Source organism: Ranitomeya imitator, chromosome 7, assembly GCF_032444005.1.
Source record: "Ranitomeya imitator isolate aRanImi1 chromosome 7, aRanImi1.pri, whole genome shotgun sequence".
NCBI classification, from domain to species: domain Eukaryota; kingdom Metazoa; phylum Chordata; class Amphibia; order Anura; family Dendrobatidae; genus Ranitomeya; species Ranitomeya imitator.
Genome location: NC_091288.1, coordinates 154326431 through 154338524, shown reverse-complemented (window position 1 = coordinate 154338524; position 12094 = coordinate 154326431). Strand labels below are relative to the sequence as shown.

General features: G+C 44.9%; 1 protein-coding gene across 1 annotated transcript in view; it reads right to left on the bottom strand.

Annotated features, from left to right (window-relative positions):
• CARD11 (caspase recruitment domain family member 11) overlaps positions 1-12094 on the bottom strand; it is a 214293-nt gene that overhangs the window by 119711 nt on the left and 82488 nt on the right. Inside the window, exon 4 of the mRNA XM_069733924.1 lies at positions 6931-7256. Within this exon, the coding sequence (XP_069590025.1) occupies positions 6931-7256 (326 nt within the window). The remainder of the gene's footprint in view (positions 1-6930; positions 7257-12094) is intronic.

The window sequence follows — 12094 nt, the reverse complement described above, 5'->3', positions numbered from 1 at the left end:
TGCAGTGGCTAGGCAACCCAAGCTGGAAACGACCGTCTGTGTCCACAGTCTCTGGTAGAGTACGACCCACCAGTTTCCATGCCAAAGGAAGCAAGATATGTTATGATCCATTCTGGATCTGTTTGGAGACTAGCCACAGCTATGTTCCGTATGGCCATCTAGGTTATTATGTAGCGGGTGTCACTTTGACCTCAATTACTGACATCTGTATGTCTAGTATGTGCTTCTGTTTTTTGCTTTTGTGCATCCAATTTTATTCACGTTTCACGTAAACTGTTTTATGGTATTTTGTTAAATCTATCTTTGCCCATTTATGTTAGCCTCTAACCCTCCCCCCTGTCTGGGTTTATAATCTATTTCTACCAGTTTGCTTTCTATTATGCATAGATATGGGTACCGTATAGAATCTTATATGTCAATATCATGGGTCGTTTCGATTATTGTGACACATTCTAGGATGCCTCCCCCCCCCTCCCTTCTGTTTAACTTACAAGGGCCGGCGCTTTACTGTTACCGATGAGGGAGACGGCTTGCGTTTCACCCTTGAAACGCATTTACTATGGCAACAGGTGGGCGCCGGACAGGAAATGACGCGCACAAGATGGCGCCGCAACTTCCGGTTTTTGCACTCACCACGCCGAGTGAGTCGGCTTGCGTTCCACCGCTGGAGCGCACTCGGCGTCACACTATGTAGGCGCCCGGGAGTATGTGACGCGCACAAGGTGCGCCGCAACTTCCGGTGCACGCGTTTTACTATGCGCTATTGTATATAATCCATGTGGACATAGATGGTGAGTACTTATGTCACATGGCTGTTTATTACTATAGCTTTTTCTGCTATTGATTGTTCTTGCTATGGCTGGGTTTCTGGCAGCAGGCCCTGATACAGACCTATGGCTTACTGAGGCCAAAGACATTTTTTCAGAGAAGGCTTTCTCTCAAAAGAAATATACACCCACTTATGCTTCTGTCTTTAAAGATTTGAATAGAGTGTACAGGGAACAAATAGTTTCTTGGTGGGAACTACAGAGCCTTGAGAACTATATCAAAAATGGTATAGTTCCAAGAGGACTACGTATTTCCCTCACCCCAGCAGCACGGTCCAGAAACCCCCAGTTGATGAGTCTTTGGGAGAAGGAAGCTACCTGCAGTTCCCTGAGATTTATGCAGATTCTAGTCAATGAAGAAAAGATCAATTTGGAGAGACTAAATACTAAACTCAAAGAACAGATAGAGATTACCAAAAAATTTGAGTCTGAGAAAGACTTCATTGTGAAGGAGACTGAGTTACAAAACTCCATTGAGAAGTTTCAGTATAATCTCAAAGAAAGAAAACATAAACAATATCTCAGGGACCTGCAGGACTTCAAGGACAACAAAATATATCAAGTTGTGGTGGATAGATCTGAAAGAGGAGATAGAGAGACAGATCTGTCTTCTACTGAGACAGATCTGTCAGATACAGAGAGTAGAAGGCCCACTCCTAAAAACCGACAGAGGGGGAGGGGTAGCAACTACCGTAGAGGAGATAGATTTCAGACTAATATACCGAGGACTGGTTTTTTAGATCGACCGTACCAGCTCCGCAGTCACAGGTTTTGAATCTATCAGACAGACAGCTTACGGAGGTTGAAATGTCGGGCCTCTCAAAAGGATTATCGTTTATACCCAGTTCTGACTTTGTCCCTTTTGATATGGTTAAGGATTTGAATCTGTTTGTAAGAAAACTCAAGTGGCATAAATTTTTTAAACAAAAGGACAAAAAAACCTGTCATGAATTGGGCATCTCTCTTGATATGTTACCTGATATACAACTTCTGGCAGGTCTGGACACCACATCAGCCACAAATGAAGGAACTGGTCCCTTCACTCAACTCAAAAATCCTAGTAAAAAATTGGCCCCAGTAGGTGGAGATCTCTCCGCAATTGATGTCTTCTTGAATTTGAGTACCCAAGACATCAAGAATTTAGCACACTGCCAGTCTCGTCACAATCTCAGTAGAGTACAGATGGAGGCTCTCCAGGGTTTAGAAAATGACAAATCCCTTATTTTCAAGCCATCTGACAAAGGTGGCAATGTGGTGGTTTTGGGGATCGACAGTTATAGGAATATGTGTTTGTCGCTACTTAATGACCAGACCACTTATGCCCATGTAACAACGAATCCAACTACTAAATGTGTGTCAGAACTTAGGGCCATTTTACTTAAAGCCAAAACTGAGAAATTGATTAATGAGGATGAGTTCTCCTTCCTGTTGCCCCTCCACCCGGTGATGCCCACATTCTACGCCCTTCCAAAGGTCCACAAGGGCCTGGATCCGCTAAAAGGTAGACCTATTGTCTCTGGGATAGGAGGTGTTGGACAAAATGTGGGTATTTACATCGACAATGTCCTTAGACCATTTGTTACCGCACTCCCATCGTATGTTAGGGATACCATGGATCTGCTTCGCAGACTAGAGGGTATTTCCCTTGAACCTGGCACCCTCCTGGCCAGCATTGACGTTGAGTCCCTGTACTCCTCAATCCCGCATCAGTGTGGGGTTCAGGGGGTGCAATACTTTTTGAACACAAGGGGGTGTCAGTTCAGGGCTCACAATGAACTTATCATATCTCTTCTCGAATTTGTACTTCACAACAATTTCTTTTGCTTTGATGGCAAGATCCTCCACCAGCTCAGGGGCACTGCCATGGGCAGCCCTTGTGCGCCCACCTACGCAAACTTGTTCCTGGGCTGGTGGGAGGACAGTATTGCCTTTTCCGAGACTTATGAGAACTATCTGGCCCTTGTGGACCTTTGGGTCAGATATATAGATGATATTTTCATACTGTGGAGGGGCACCAGGGAGGGCTTTGCTGAGTTTGTGGCATCCCTTAACGACAATGAGATTGGCCTCAGCTTTACTTTTGAAATACAGGAGGAGAGACTACCGTTTCTGGATGTCCTCATCTCTAAGTCTAGGGATGGGGAGTGTCTTGAAACCACTGTGTATAGGAAGCCGACCGCAACCAATTCCCTTTTAAGGTGGGATAGCCATCATCCCTTCTCTCTTAAAAAGGGCATCCCTAAAGGCCAATACCTTAGGCTGCGTCGCAACTGTTCTAATCAAAGGGATTTCAAAATGAAGGCGGATGATCTTCGGCAGAGGTTCCAGGCTAGGGGCTACCCGGATTGGATTCTTAGGGAAGCATTTCGCCATGCGAATGCACGTGAGAGGGGGACCTTGCTAATACCCCGAAATAGGGAAGAAGAGATCCCTAAGGAGACTAGGGTGATCTGCACCTTTGATAATGGGGCAGGACCCGTGAGGGACATTTTGAGAAAACATTGGGGGATTTTGGGGATGGACGAGGATGTTAAAGATATCATTGGCAGGGAACCAAGGATTACCTATCGGAGAGGTAGGAGCTTGGGGGACAGACTCATGCATAGCCACTTTACTACACCAAGAAAGGAGACATGGCTCCCTCAAAGACCAGCAGGATGTTTTAAATGTGGAGCCTGTGTGGCGTGTGACTTTGTCCTTACTGGGAAGGAATTCCATAATGAGCATACACAGCAGTCCTATACCATCAGGGACTTTATCAATTGTAGAACAACAGGGATTGTCTATAGGGTGAGCTGTACCTGCGGAATCACATATATTGGAAAAACGATCAGGGAATTCAGACGACGAGTGGGGGAACACTTGGGGGACGTACGAAATAGAAGGGACACCCCGATTGCAAAACATGTCCATGATATACATGGGGGTGACCCCAAGGTCTTGCGATTTATGGGGATTGACAAGGTGCACCCTCCGCCTAGGGAGGGTGACCTGGATAAAATGCTTCTTCAGAGAGAAGCGAGATGGATCTTTCTTCTGGATACATGCCAACCCCATGGTTTAAACGAACAACTCAATTATAGTTGTTTCCTTTAGGCTTGAATCACCCTATTAGTGGCTTTCTCCCCTCTCCTTGCCTAGTCTTTTTTTTTTTTTTTTTTTTTTCCCCCTCCCCCCATGTCTCTTTGTCCGTTCCCTCCCTCTCTGTCCTTCCTCCTCCCCCTCTCTCTCCCTCCTTGGTTTATTACTTTTCATTATTTTTTATTTGTCTGTCTGATGGGTCTTCTCCAGTTTCCATGCCAAAGGAAGCAAGATATGTTATGATCCATTCTGGATCTGTTTGGAGACTAGCCACAGCTATGTTCCGTATGGCCATCTAGGTTATTATGTAGCGGGTGTCACTTTGACCTCAATTACTGACATCTGTATGTCTAGTATGTGCTTCTGTTTTTTGCTTTTGTGCATCCAATTTTATTCACGTTTCACGTAAACTGTTTTATGGTCTTTTGTTAAATCTATCTTTGCCCATTTATGTTAGCCTCTAACCCTCCCCCCTGTCTGGGTTTATAATCTATTTCTACCAGTTTGCTTTCTATTATGCATAGATATGGGTACCGTATAGAATCTTATATGTCAATATCATGGGTCGTTTCGATTATTGTGACACATTCTAGGATGCCTCCTCCCCCCTCCCTTCTGTTTAACTTACAAGGGCCGGCGCTTTACTGTTACCGATGAGGGAGACGGCTTGCGTTTCACCCTTGAAACGCATTTACTATGGCAACAGGTGGGCGCCGGACAGGAAATGACGCGCACAAGATGGCGCCGCAACTTCCGGTTTTTGCACTCACCACGCCGAGTGAGTCGGCTTGTGTTCCACCGCTGGAGCGCACTCGGCGTCACGCTATGTAGGCGCCCGGGAGTATGTGACGCGCACAAGGTGCGCCGCAACTTCCGGTGCACGCGTTTTACTATGTGCTATTGTATATAATCCATGTGGACATAGATGGTGAGTACTTATGTCACATGGCTGTTTATTACAGTGGGGCTTTACCACCGATTATGACAGTGGGGCTTTACCGATATTAATCATGCCCCCTACTATGTACGCCGGGTAAGCACGTCAGCGCACATGAGATGGCGCCGTAACTTCTGGTGCTCGTGCTCTCTATGTGTCATTATCTATAAACTGGTAACCATGCAGCCGCATATGGCTAGTTCTGGCCTTGTTCGGCTATGACAACTTTTTTATTCATAATTATGGGGGCACACGGGCATTAATTATGCCCCCTCGGAATGCCCCAACCCGATCCATTATTATCTGGGGCATACAGTGTATATTTATATCTGTGGCACATGGTTTATTAGGCAGCTTGATCCGTTCCGGATTTTTCCCAATTCCCAGTATATCAGTAATTAGGGGGAGGGGCTTTGGGTATATAGAGAGGCTTGACAGTGGTGGGTCGTACTCTACCAGAGACTGTGGACACAGACGGTCGTTTCCAGCTTGGGTTGCCTAGCCACTGCAGGCCCCACAATTTAGACGGACTTACATCTCTGTGCCCGTTGGCACTTCTTTCCATATGACTCCCCTGATGATTCTCCATGATCGGAGTTGAAACGCGTAGGGAGGAAGATACCACATTTCAAGAGGTTTTTGGGACTCTGCCTTTATACATATTGGGTGGGCTGGTTCCTTAGAGCAAGGTCCATTTGGGGCCTGTCCTTGTTAGGACAGGAGTTACATAGGGGTTACAGGGTAGACTGTACTACTTTAGCCCTGCCCCTCCTCATCTAATTGGATCTCTACTGTGTCGTACGGAAGTATACAGTGTCCGGCAGCTTGGGTGAGATCAAACCATTCATTTTAATTGAGCACTGGTTCACCTGAGCACTTTGTATGTGTTTTTTTTTTTTTTCGTTTGTGTCCTGTTGGATGTGCATTTTTTAGCATTTAATATTAAAAGTTATGTTTTATTAGTGGATATCCTCCACAGCTGATTCTGTCTAAAATCTCATTTGCTTAGATAACTGTTACTGCTTTTAAAAAGTGGCAAGAGCAATGTGAAATTGCAAATAGTTGAAAATTTTTGAGCAAAAATTGCATGCACTAAATTTTCAACTTTCTGATGCAATAGCCTTGGTACATGTCACATGCTTGCCTTGTTAAGGTTGACCTGAGTTAAAAGTTAAGGTACCTTCACAAATAACGATATCGTTAACGATATCGTTGCTTTTTGTGAAGTAGCAACAATATCGTTAAGGAAATCGTTATGTGTGACAGCGACCAACGATCAGGCCCCTGCTGGGAGATCGTTGGTCGCTGAGGAAAGTCCAGAACTTTATTTCGTCGCTGGATCTCCCGCTGACATCGCTGGATCGGCGTGTGTGACGCCGATTCAGCGATGTCTTCACTGGTAACCAGGGTAAACATCGGGTTACTAAGCGCAGGGCCGCGCTTAGTAACCTGATGTTTACCCTGGTTACCAGCATAAACGTTAAAAAAACAAACACTACATACTTACCTTCAGCTGTCTGTCCCCGGCGCTCTGCTTCTCTGCACTCCTCCTGCATCCTGTGTCAGCACCGGCCAGCCGGAAAGCAGAGCGGTGACGTCACCGCTGTGCTTTCTGGCTGACCGGCGCTGACAGTTCAGAGGAGTGCAGAGAAGCACAGCGCCGGAGGACAGACAGCTGAAAGTAAGTATGTAGTGTTTGTTTTTTTAACGTTTACGCTGGTAACCAGGGTAAACATCGGGTTACTAAGCACGGCCCTGCGCTTAGTTACCCGATGTTTACCCTGGTTACCGGGGACCTCGGGATCGTTGGTCGCTGGAGAGCTGTCTGTGTGACAGCTCTCCAGCGACCAAACAGCGACGCTGCAGCGATCGACATCGTTGTCGGTATCGCTGCAGCGTCGCTTAGTGTGAAGGTACCTGTAGCCTTTTCCAGAAACAATGTCAATCTTGTTCATGGATTGTGACTGGTATTGTAGCTCAGCCCCATTTAAGTGACTGAATACCAGAGACACTCTTTGGAAAGGTGGCGCTGTTTCTAGAAGGTAAGCTCTTTCTTTCTAACACTTATATATAGTTTCCACTTACCTCAAGTTGTAAATCACGACTTCTCATGACAGCCATGTTCTTCTCCTCACTAAGTTGGGCATATCTCATTGCTAAATTATAATTATCATCCTTTACTTTGATTAACTCATCATTGCAGTTGTTTCGCTCCTCCTTCATTTTGTTGTAACGTTCCTGAAAAGTCATCAGTTCTAGGTTCACCAGCTTTAATTGTTTTCTCTCATCCTCCAGAAGTCTTGAATTAGCCACAAGTTCACATTTCTGCACCTCTTTTGTCTTTAACTGTTGCTGCAATTTTATGACTTCATTCATAAGGAACTGTGTGAGAGCTTCATGTCCTTCTTCCACTAAATGAAGAACAGCCAGAACATTGACATGAATAGTGCTTTTACTATGGAGCTTCATATTCACTAACATTGGGCATATCTTACTTCATGTAAAAATCTATCATCTTTGCACTGTATCTTCATTACCATTTTTACTATCTTCACTAACAGTGGCTTATAATCTATCAGGGAGAGTTGGGAGGCACATATATATATATATACATATACAGTGGGGCAAAAAAGTATTTAGTCAGTCAGCAATAGTGCAAGTTCCACCACTTAAAAAGATGAGAGGCGTCTGTAAATTACATAATAGGTAGACCTCAACTATGGGAGACAAACTGAGAAAAAAAAATCCAGAAAATCACATTGTCTGTTTTTTTAACATTTTATTTGCATATTATGGTGGAAAATAAGTATTTGGTCAGAAACAAACAATCAAGATTTCTGGCTCTCACAGACCTGTAACTTCTTCTTTAAGAGTCTCCTCTTTCCTCCACTCATTACCTGTAGTAATGTCACCTGTTTAAACTTGTTATCAGTATAAAAAGACACCTGTGCACACCCTCAAACAGTCTGACTCCAAACTCCACTATGGTGAAGACCAAAGAGCTGTCAAAGGACACCAGAAACAAAATTGTAGCCCTGCACCAGGCTGGGAAGACTGAATCTGCAATAGCCAACCAGCTTGGAGTGAAGAAATCAACAGTGGGAGCAATAATTAGAAAATGGAAGACATACAAGACCACTGATAATCTCCCTTGATCTGGGGCTCCACGCAAAATCCCACCCCGTGGGGTCAGAATGATCACAAGAACGGTGAGCAAAAATCCCAGAACCACGCGGGGGGACCTAGTGAATGAACTGCAGAGAGCTGGGACCAATGTAACAAGGCCTACCATAAGTAACACACTACGCCACCATGGACTCAGATCCTGCAGTGCCAGACGTGTCCCACTGCTTAAGCCAGTACATGTCTGGGCCCGTCTGAAGTTTGCTAGAGAGCATTTGGATGATCCAGAGGAGTTTTGGGAGAATGTCCTATGGTCTGATGAAACCAAACTGGAACTGTTTGGTAGAAACACAACTTGTCGTGTTTGGAGGAAAAAGAATACTGAGTTGCATCCATCAAACACCATACCTACTGTAAAGCATGGTGGTGGAAACATCATGCTTTGGGGCTGTTTCTCTGCAAAGGGGCCAGGACGACTGATCCGGGTACATGAAAGAATGAATGGGGCCATGTATCATGAGATTTTGAGTGCAAACCTCCATCCATCAGCAAGGGCATTGAAGATGAAAGTGGCTGGGTCTTTCAACATGACAATGATCCAAAGCACACTGCCAGGGCAAAGAAGGAGTGGCTTCGTAAGAAGCATTTCAAGGTCCTGGAGTGGCCTAGCCAGTCTCCAGATCTCAACCCTATAGAAAACCTTTGAAGGGAGTTGAAAGTCCGTGTTGCCAAGCGAAAAGCCAAAAACATCACTGCTCTAGAGGAGATCTGCATGGAGGAATGGGCCAACATACCAACAACAGTGTGTGGCAACCTTGTGAAGACTTACAGAAAACGTTTGACCTCTGTCATTGCCAACAAAGGATATATTACAAAGTATTGAGATGAAATTTTGTTTCTGACCAAATACTTATTTTCCACCATAATATGCAAATAAAATGTTAAAAAAACAGACAATGTGATTTTCTGGATTTTTTTTTCTCAGTTTGTCTCCCATAGTTGAGGTCTACCTATGATGTAAATTACAGACGCCTCTCATCTTTTTAAGTGGTGGAACTTGCACTATTGCTGACTGACTAAATACTTTTTTGCCCCACTGTAAATATATACAGTGGGGCAAAAAAGTATTTAGTCAGTCAGCAATAGTGCAAGTTCCACCACTTAAAAAGTTGAGAGGCGTCTGTAATCTACATCATAGGTAGACCTCAACTATGGAAGACAAACTGAGAAAAAAAAATCCAGAAAATCACATTGTCTGTTTTTTTATCATTTTTTTTTGCATATTATGGTGGAAAATAAATATTTGGTCAGAAACAAACAATCAAGATTTCTGGCTCTCACAGACCTGTAACTTCTTCTTTAATAGTCTCCTCTGTTAGGTCTCGAGTTCCCACTTCTGCACAGGGGGAATCTCGAGCCATCTCCGCTGCGGTCTCCCATTCTTATCCAGCCGCAGTGGAGTCTGCTCAGCAGGGACGTCGGTCCCAGCGTCTTGCTCAGTCTCACGCTGTACAGAGAGTTACTGCTGCTTCTTCAGCTTCTGCCATTAAAGTCAGTGCTGGTCAGCAGCGAGCGGACTTCTCTGGGACTAAGTCCTTGTCTGCACACACTGAGGATGCCCAGGGCAAGATCTCCCGTTGGAGATCGAGGGTCATGTGCTCAGGCTCTGCAGCACATTCCATTGGTCCTCTTGGCAGGTCTTGGAAGGGCAAAGTTTCTGTGGCCACTTCCTGTGCTGCAACTATATAAACTGCGCATGACCGCACGGCCATGCGCTAGTGTACAATTGTTAATGTGTGTATGTTGTGAGTGCAAGTCATCCTTGGATACCCCTACCCTATTGAATGTCTGTTCGCGGAAGGTGTATGGTTGCTATCTAGCGCCCGACTTAGCCTACAGCACGAATCACACATTACAGCGTCCAGTTGCTGTGACCGCCAGTACGGCGCCGTGCACTTCCTCTGTGCTTTCCTTACCCAAGCCTGGGTGGTTAGTGGCGTTCGTCAGTGCGGCACCGCATGCACTCTTGTGCCTTAAAATCGTTATCTAGTTTCCTTACACACCCAGTTGCGGTGTTATGCCAGCAAGGGTCTAATCGGACTTCAATCCTAGTTGGGGTTGAGTTCGCTGACTACTTGCTCGCGCTCTATGTGCGGTACCGCGGTCCTGTGACGCAACAGGATCGCTTCCTTCACGTTGGGTGAAGTTTAACCCACGTGTGTATACTTATGAGTACCGCCATATAGTCCGTCGTTACTTGGCAGCAGGTTCCATCTCTGCACGGTGGACCCCGGGCTGCGAACGCACCATACTCTATCTGTCTTAATATTTGGTGCGTTCCGCTAGCCCTAACACGCCTCTTTCCTCCACTCATTACCTGTAGTAATGGCACCTGTTTAAACTTGTTATCAGTATAAAAAGACACCTGTGCACACCCTCAAACAGTCTGACTCCAAACTCCACTATGGTGAAGACCAAAGAGCTGTCAAAGGACACCAGAAACAAAATTGTAGCCCTGCACCAGGCTGGGAAGACTGAATCTGCAATAGCCAACCAGCTTGGAGTGAAGAAATCAACAGTGGGAGCAATAATTAGAAAATGGAAGACATACAAGACCACTGATAATCTCCCTCGATCTGGGGCTCCACGCAAAATCCCACCCCGTGGGGTCAGAATGATCACAAGAACGGTGAGCAAAAATCACAGAACCACGCGGGGGGACCTAGTGAATGAACTGCAGAGAGCTGGGACCAATGTAACAAGGCCTACCATAAGTAACACACTACGCCACCATGGACTCAGATCCTGCAGTGCCAGACGTGTCCCACTGCTTAAGCCAGTACATGTCCAGGCCCGTCTGAAGTTTGCTAGAGAGCATTTGGATGATCCAGAGGAGTTTTGGGAGAATGTCCTATGGACTGATGAAACCAAACTGGAACTGTTTGGTAGAAACACAACTTGTCGTGTTTGGAGGAAAAAGAATACTGAGTTGCATCCATCAAACACCATACCTACTGTAAAGCATGGTGGTGGAAACATCATGCTTTGGGGCTGTTTCTCTGCAAAGGGGCCAGGACGACTGATCCGGGTACATGAAAGAATGAATGGGGCCATGTATCGTGAGATTTTGAGTGCAAACCTCCTTCCATCAGCAAGGGCATTGAAGATGAAACGTGGCTGGGTCTTTCAACATGACAATGATCCAAAGCACACCGCCAGGGCAACGAAGGAGTGGCTTCGTAAGAAGCATTTCAAGGTCCTGGAGTGGCCTAGCCAGTCTCCAGATCTCAACCCTATAGAAAACCTTTGGAGGGAGTTGAAAGTCCGTGTTGCCAAGCGAAAAGCCAAAAACATCACTGCTCTAGAGGAGATCTGCATGGAGGAATGGGCCAACATACCAACAACAGTGTGTGGCAACCTTGTGAAGACTTACAGAAAACGTTTGACCTCTGTCATTGCCAACAAAGGATATATTACAAAGTATTGAGATGAAATTTTGTTTCTGACCAAATACTTATTTTCCACCATAATATGCAAATAAAATGTTAAAAAAACAGACAATGTGATTTTCTGGATTTTTTTTTCTCAGTTTGTCTCCCATAGTTGAGGTCTACCTATGATGTAAATTACCGACGCCTCTCATCTTTTTAAGTGGTGGAACTTGCACTATTGCTGGCTGACTAAATACTTTTTTGCCCCACTGTATATATATATATATATATATATATATATATATATATATATACAATAAATGGTTGGTCAGTCCTGCCGATATTGGCTGGTTTGGCTGACTTTATTTTAATATGTATGGAGAAGTTTCATATCAAGCAATAAACCATAGAAAGTGCAAAATTGTGCTCTCACACATTGCTTATTCTGTGGATTGCCATTAAAGAAGTCGGGGCCCTGTGCAAAAAAAAAGGAAGAAAGAAATGTTTATCAAATGGAAAGATGGAGGCATATCTAAAGAAGAATATAATGCGGTCTGCAGAACCTGCAGGGCACGAATCAGATTACTAAAGCTGACAATGAATTAAGGCTTGCAAGAGACGTCAAAAGTAGTGATGGGCAAGTATATTCGTTGCTCAGGTTTTCTCAAGCACGCTCAGGTGATCTCCGGGTTGCC